The sequence below is a fragment of the Stenella coeruleoalba genome, assembly GCF_951394435.1.
Source record: "Stenella coeruleoalba genome assembly, chromosome: 20".
NCBI lineage: Eukaryota > Metazoa > Chordata > Mammalia > Artiodactyla > Delphinidae > Stenella > Stenella coeruleoalba.
In genome coordinates, this window is record NC_137166.1 from 49,376,571 (window position 1) to 49,383,604 (window position 7,034).

The 7,034-nt window shown below is 54.6% G+C and overlaps 1 protein-coding gene across 1 annotated transcript; it reads right to left on the reverse strand.

Annotated features, from left to right (window-relative positions):
* Positions 1-492: 492 nt before the first annotated feature.
* GPR4 (G protein-coupled receptor 4) lies at positions 493-2,325 on the reverse strand. The gene has a single exon (XM_079908094.1). The coding sequence runs from the start codon at positions 1,673-1,675 to the stop codon at positions 530-532; it is 1,146 nt and encodes a 381-aa protein (XP_079764220.1). The 5' UTR covers positions 1,676-2,325; the 3' UTR covers positions 493-529.
* Positions 2,326-7,034: the final 4,709 nt, after the last annotated feature.

Sequence of the window (7,034 nt, forward strand, 5' to 3'; positions counted from 1 at the left end):
CGGTGAGTTTCTTCTTCCACCTTCCCCGTGAGTCACAGACTTTTACCCCCTTGTTGAAAGTAATCCTAACTTTTTTGTCTTTACCTTCCGGAAAGGTAATCTACTGGTCCCTTCCTCTAGGAGGCACTTCCTGACGCCCAGACCGGGTCTGATGCCTTCTTGGGTTCCCCCAGCCCCTGGGCTCCCCGTCTGAGCCCTGCCCACTCTGGGTCATCACTATCCAGGGACAGATCTGTCTCCCCCAGTGGAGTGGGAGCCATGAGGGCAGGGCCAGCACTGTCATTTGTCACCGCTGGGTCACTAGCACCACCCAGCGCAGGGCTAGGCACAGTTCCACTGAATTGTTAGGGGGTCATGGTGGAGGACGATGGTTGACCAGTGACACATCAACCTCACTATTTTCCTATTTTCTTACATGCTTATGGAAATTAGCATCGCCTCATTTACATACAATTTGCATACACCGGACCAGGAGGGAAGGGAGGGTGGGGTTAGTATGGAGGAGTGGGGGCTCTGCACGACACGGGGTTCACTGTGCCGGCAGCAGCATCTTCAGCTGCACCTGGTCCCTCTGGGAGGGCTGAGCGGCCACCCAGCTGGCTGCCATGGCCTTGGCCACGCTGTTCCTCTTGGAAGTGAGTGGGGTCTCCAGGGTGAGCGAGACGTTGGCCATCTCCTGGGGTTTGTCACTGGCCAGAAAGCGGAGCAGGTTGTGCAGGGCCTTGGCCACGTGACTGCGGGCGCCCTCGTTGACGAGGCAGTAGAGGATGGGGTCAGCCACACAGTTGAGGCTGGTGAAGGCCAGTGAGCTGTGGTACGCCGAGAACACACGTTCCTCGAAGCCACAGTCCCAGGGGTGGCGCAGGTAGACGGCGCTGCGGGAGAGCAGGAGCACGTGGTAGGGCGCAAAGCAGACCAGCACGATGGCAATGAGGCTGAGGGCCAGCCTCTTGATCTTGGCCTTCTCCTGGCGCTCGGTGGACACGCTGCCCCGCACAGCCCGCAGGATGCCACGGTAGGAGAGCAGCATGAGGGCCCACGGGAACAGGAAGCCCACGAAGACCCGGTAGAGGTTCATCCAGGCCACCCAGCCCTCCATGGGGAACTTCTCGAAGCAGAAGGTGTGGTTGTAACGGTCGCGGAAGAGCTCATCGTGGAACAGGGGCGCCGAGTTGGCTCCCAGCTCTGTGGCCCAGACCACGGAGCTCACGGCCACGGCCGTCTTGACGCGCCGCAGGCGGGTGAACCGCAGTGGGTGGGCCACGGCCAGGTAGCGGTCCACAGAGATGCAGCAGAGGAAGGCGATGCTGATGTAGATGTTGGTATAAAAGATGAACCCGAAGAGCTTGCAGGAGCTGGGGCCGTGGATCCAGTTGTCGTGGTGCAGGAAGTAGTCCACCCACAGCGGCAGCGTGCAGATGTACAGCAGGTCAGCGATGCTGAGGTTCATCAAGTACACACCCAGCTCGTTGTGTTGCCGCACCTGGCGGTAGGCGGCCCACAGGGCCAGACAGTTGGTGGGCAGTCCCACGCCGATGACAAAGATGTAGAGGGAGGGCGGGAAGAGGTGGTCCACGAGGGAGTCCACGTGGCAGCCCTCCCACGTGCGGTTGCCCATCCTCGGCACTGAGGCTTTCGAGATGCTTCCCCTGGCCCACGGGGGCTGTGGGGCCATGGGTGGCGGGAGGCCATCAGGCCCCCTGAGCCCCCTCCTCGGAGGCTCAGGGGAACATGGTGGGAGGCAGTCCACAGTGAAGAGATGAGGCTGACCACGAATCGTGGGCCAGGCTGGGCAGGGAAGGATAGAGCTTGAGAGGGAAAAGTTGGAGGAGGGATAGAATTATGACAAGAGGGAGGTCTGGGGGATGGCAGGATTCACAAAGATCTTTGTCAAGGAGGTTTTATGAACCCAATCAGAGCATAAGTGGAGGAGTATTGGGGTCACACAAAATTGACTGAGGGGGCTGTTCATAGAGGAGCTGAAGGCATCAGTGGGCAGTGGCGAGAGAGAGAGATTTGCGGAGGATGTAGAAGGTAAGCGTGGCCATGCTGAAGTAACGGTGGGGTGGAAATGTATGGAATAGTGTTGAGATAGGATAGTCTACAGTTAGGGAGTGTTGAAAAGACCAGGCAAGATGGATGGGGGTGCTAGCATTTCCTAGGACCCCAGTAAGAAATAAGGAAATAAGTAAGTAAACAGTGAGGAGAAGATTACGGAAAAGGAGGTGTCCTGTGAGGGATGAAAGAGAGGAAGGGCTCGGTCTGGGGAATGTGGGAAGGGTTTTTAAGAAACAGGAAGGAGGTGAGTAAGGGCTAGATCAGAGCAGGGTTACTAATACAGGGAATTTAAAGGGGACAAGGACGGGGCTCCAGCTTGGTCCCGGTGGGAGCTGAGCAGTTGACATGAGGTGGCCCCGCCTCACAGTTCAAAGCTGATTTTGCAGCACCTGTGGGGAGAGAAGACTGCAGTGAGAGGAGTCATAGACCACCCCCTTCTCCCCACACCCCTTTTGCCCTGACTCCAGTGGGCTGCAGAGGGTGGGGACCCTAACGATGCCTAATTGAGTCCCACTCTAAGCAACGGATCTCTGAAAACACAGATTTGAGATGCCAGATATGTTTTTTCCCTAACAGATGTTAAAATAAAGATCCAGGGGCTTCCCTGGTGGCGCAGTGGTTGAGAGTCCGCCTGCCGAGGCAGGGGACATGGGTTCGTGCCCCGGTCTGGGAAGATCCCACATGCCGCGGAGCGGCTGCACCTGTGAGCCATGGCCGCTGAGCCTGCGCGTCCGGAGCCTGTGCTCCGCAACGGGAGAGGCCACAGCAGTGAGAGGCCCACGTACCGCAAAAAAATAAAAATAAAGATCCAACTCAGATTTTAAAACTTTCTTCCAGAAACCATGTAAAACTTGCACAAGTATCATATCATGCTGTGGGAAATGGAGAACTAGTCTCAACTCTCATGTTATAGACAGGGAGACTGGGCCCAGAGAGGCTGCGTCACTCCCCTCAAGGATGCACAGCAAGGCAAGAACCGGGCTAGAAGCAGCCCTCCTGCTCCTAACCCAGGGCACCCCATTTTTGACTATAATGATGATGGTGGTGATAATAACAGCTAAAGTTTATTAAGTCCTACTACATAGCAGACCCTGTCTTAAGCACTTTTATGGGTATGAATTTTAAAATTTCAAGAATCCTATGAGGAATAGGGTTATTCCCCCTGTTAGACAAACTGAGGCACAGAGAGGTTCAGAGACCTGTCCAAGGTCCTGATAGCGGGAGAGGGGAAATCTCAGCTTTCTCCAGTCTGCACTTCAGTTTTCACCCAAGAATAACTGGACAGAAGAGGGCCCTGGGCTGACAGCCCAGGGAAGCATAGCTGCAGGGGGCTGGGGCGGGGGCGGGGCGGGGAAGGGCTGAGAGGAGGAGATGCTGGACTCGGTTGAGGTCGGGAGCAAGGGGAAGCCCTGGGGGCAGTGCCAGCAGTCCCCTCCCTCAGAGACTGCCCCCTTCATTGTCTCTCCCCACTCCCCTCCGACTTTCCCAAGTGAGAGTCTTGGGCCCCAGTCTCCTGGTCCTGCGGAGACCTTTAAGGACAGGGCAAAGGACAATCTTGGACCAAGCCCCGGACCACTGTCAACCCCCAGAGAGGTGGGGAGCGAAGTCCTGAATTAGAGGGACCTGCACAAGCCACTCCATCCAAGGGTTTGCATCAGTTTAGTTTTTAGGCTGTGAAACCACTTTAAAAAAAAAAGAGAGAGACATCTCAGCTGGAAACCCCATCTAAGACCGTGACAGAAGAAGCTGCTCTGTGCTCTAGAAAAAAATGAGGTGGCGGGAAGAAGGCCACCTCTGAAGCATCCCTAGGACACACTTTGAAAACCACTGGTTGAGTCGATTGGACAGATGAGGAAACCAAGGCCCAGAGAGGGGAAGGGAGGAGCCCAAAGGTACACAGCAGGTACATGGGAACCTCCCAGATGCCTGAGCATCTTCTCATGGGAAAGGCCACTTGGCTCTCCCCACCTCCACACTAAATCCTGAACCCATGTATGTCTCTAAAACCCCTGCTTCTGCCCGCTCTGCTCAGCCATCGCCACTGGCTTGGACTTTGCAGTAGCCTGCTCACGGCTTTCCTGGCCACTGTGACTTCCCTCAACTCACTTCCCACGTGGCAGCCAGAAAGGTCTCTCTAACATGTAAATCAGCTCTTGTCACTTCTCTGCCTGAAACTCTCCAAGCTTCCCAGTGGACTTGGGGTGAAATCCCAAATCCTAACCCCAGGTGACAAGGCATTGCCTGACCAGCCTGGGCAACCTAGCTGACTTTCTTGCCCACCTCCCCTCCCCCACCTCAGCAGCCTCAAGGCTGGACCTTCTTTCCAGCGTCAAAACCTTTGTTCTGGGCTTCCCTGGTGCCGCAGTGGTTAGGAAACCGCCTGCCAATGCAGGGGACACGGGTTCGAGCCCTGGTTCGGGAGGATCCCACATGCCGTGGAGCAACTAAGCCCGTGTGCCACAACTACTGAGCCGGCGTGCCACAACTACTGAAGCCCACGTGCCTAGAGCCTGTGCTCCACAACAAGAGAAGCCACCGCGAGGAGAAGCCCGCGCACCGCGAGGAGAGAAAGCCCACGCGCAGCAACGAAGACCCAACGCAGCCAAAACAAAACAAAACAAAACCTTTGTTCTTCCTTCAGACTTACTTACGACTAGCTCCCTCACCTCCTTCACGTCCTCAGGGAAGCCCTCTGGACCCAGAGTCCTGACCACCCATTCCCAGGGCTCTCTCCTCACATCACTTTGCATCTTGTTTGTGTCCGTCTGTCTATCTAGAACGGACATTCCAGGAGGGCAGGGACCTTGTGCTGACTGCTGTATCGCCAGCGCCCAGGACAGGCCCGGCATGCAGTAGGCGCTCAAGAAATGTCTTTGGACTGAGGGAACAGGCATTGGTCAGCCCCTCCTCCAACACAGGCTCCTGCTCACCTTGAGGCGGCACCACCCCCGACTTCAAGCTCCAGCGAGCCCCTGCAGGGACCCAGAGAAGGAGGCGTGGAGGGAAAAAGTGAAAAGGGTAGGATCTATCTGCTGCACAATTGACTTTGAAAGATCAGGGCTGAGTCCCACTTAGTAAGTCCTCCCCGCTGTCGGGTCCTCCATGACTGAAGAGCTGCCCTCACCTCAGACTCACAGAGACTCCTGGATCCTGTGGAGATGGGACAGAGGTGGCTTGCTCCTGGCTGGAACAGTGCAATCCGGTCCCTACCTTTGAACTGAAACCGCCCGCCCAGAGCAAATCACTCAAAACACCTCTCTCGGGCTTCCCTGGTGGCGCAGTGCTTAAGAATCCGCCTGCCAATGTGGAGGACATGGGTTCAAGCCTTGGTCCGGGAAGATCCCACATGCCGCGGAGCAACTAAGCCCGTGCGCCACAACTACTGAGCCTGAGCTCTAGAGCCCGCGAGCCACAACTACTGGAGCCCGCGAGCCACAGCTACTGAAGCCCGCGCGCCTAGAGCTCGTGCTCCGCAACAAAGAGCAGCCCCCGCTCAATGCAACTAGAGAAAGCCCGCGCGCAGCAACGAAGACCCAACGCGGCCAAAACTAAATAAGTAAATAAATTTATATTAAAAAACAAAACAAAAACCCAAACACCTCTCTCCCCTCTGTCTGCCCTGAGTCTCTCCTTCCTCCTGTAACACTGAGGGAATTACTTCTTCAGGAGCCTCAGTTTCCCCTTCTATAGAAAGGGGGGGGGGTGGGCACAACTTTTATACTAGTCACATCCCAGATATGAAAATCCTTGGGACCTCCCTGGCAGTCTAGTGCTTAAGACTCTGCGCTTCCACTGCAGGGGGCCCAGGTTTGACCCTGTGCCTAGGATCCTGCATGCTGCGCGGCTTGGCCAAAAAAAAAAAAAGAAGAAGAAAAAAAGAAAATATCAATTCTATATAAACTCTTCCAGAAAACTGAAGAGGATGAAACATCTCCGAACTTATTCACAGGGAACTATGGATACATTCAATATCCTGTGATAAACCATAATGGAAAACAATATTTAAAAAAAAGAATGTCTATATGTGTATAACTGAGTCAGTTTGCTGTACAGCAGAGATTGGCACAATATTGTAAATCAACTATACTTCAATAAAAAACAAAATTAATTAAAAAAAAGAAAATCCTTGGTAGAGGTGATATCATCTATAAATTGTGCAGTATTTGAACAATTATTACTATTCCACAGGCACTGGGGAGCTGACACAAGAATGAACCAGTTCATAATGGGAGGAGGCACTGAGAGCTGGGAGTTCCCTTTGCCCCACCCTCTCAAGAACCCCTGGGTTCAGCTGAGGCTGGGGTGGGTACACAGGCATGAGACTGATTTCCTGCAGCCAAAGGAAATACACTTCCCATTGCTAATTTCCTCGAGGGGGAACCAGTTGGCCGCCTACCCCTCCCTCCTCCCATCCCTCCTCCTCAACCCATCTGTTTCTTGGGGGATGCTGGGCATGGGGGAGGGGCATTCAACCCTCTCTTGTCCCCCACCTGAGATCTGCCCACCACCAAACCCCCGAAAGACAGCGCGGAATGGCAGACTCTTAGAACTCCACAGTGCAACAGGCCTATACGTCACAACATATAGGGGCACGAGGCTCTTTCTGACCCTTGCCTGATACAGATGGGGAAACTGAGGCCTAGAGCCACAAAGCAGTTGTCTTAAGTCACATGGTGTGTCAAGACTGCATAGATCTGTCATTCTTAACTAAAAAGCTTCCCCTTACCTGAATGCTTCTCTCTTCACCCCCTGCATTCCCGTAATTCTTCTCAAGTCTTTCCGGGGTTCTCAGCCCCCGTTAAGAATCTGCTGAGGGACTTCCCTGGTGGCGCAGCGGATAAGACTCTGCGTTCCCAACACAGGGGGCCCAGGTTCGATCCCTGGTCGGGGAACTAGATCCCACATGCATGCCGCAACTAAGAGTTTGCATGCCGCAACTAAGGAGCCCACATGCCGCAACTAAGGAGCCAGAAAGC

Bases quoted from the DNA above. Each gene is read 5' to 3' on its own strand.
- GPR4 (XM_079908094.1), bottom strand. From the start codon at position 1,675: ATGGCCCCACAGCCCCCGTGGGCCAGGGGAAGCATCTCGAAAGCCTCA.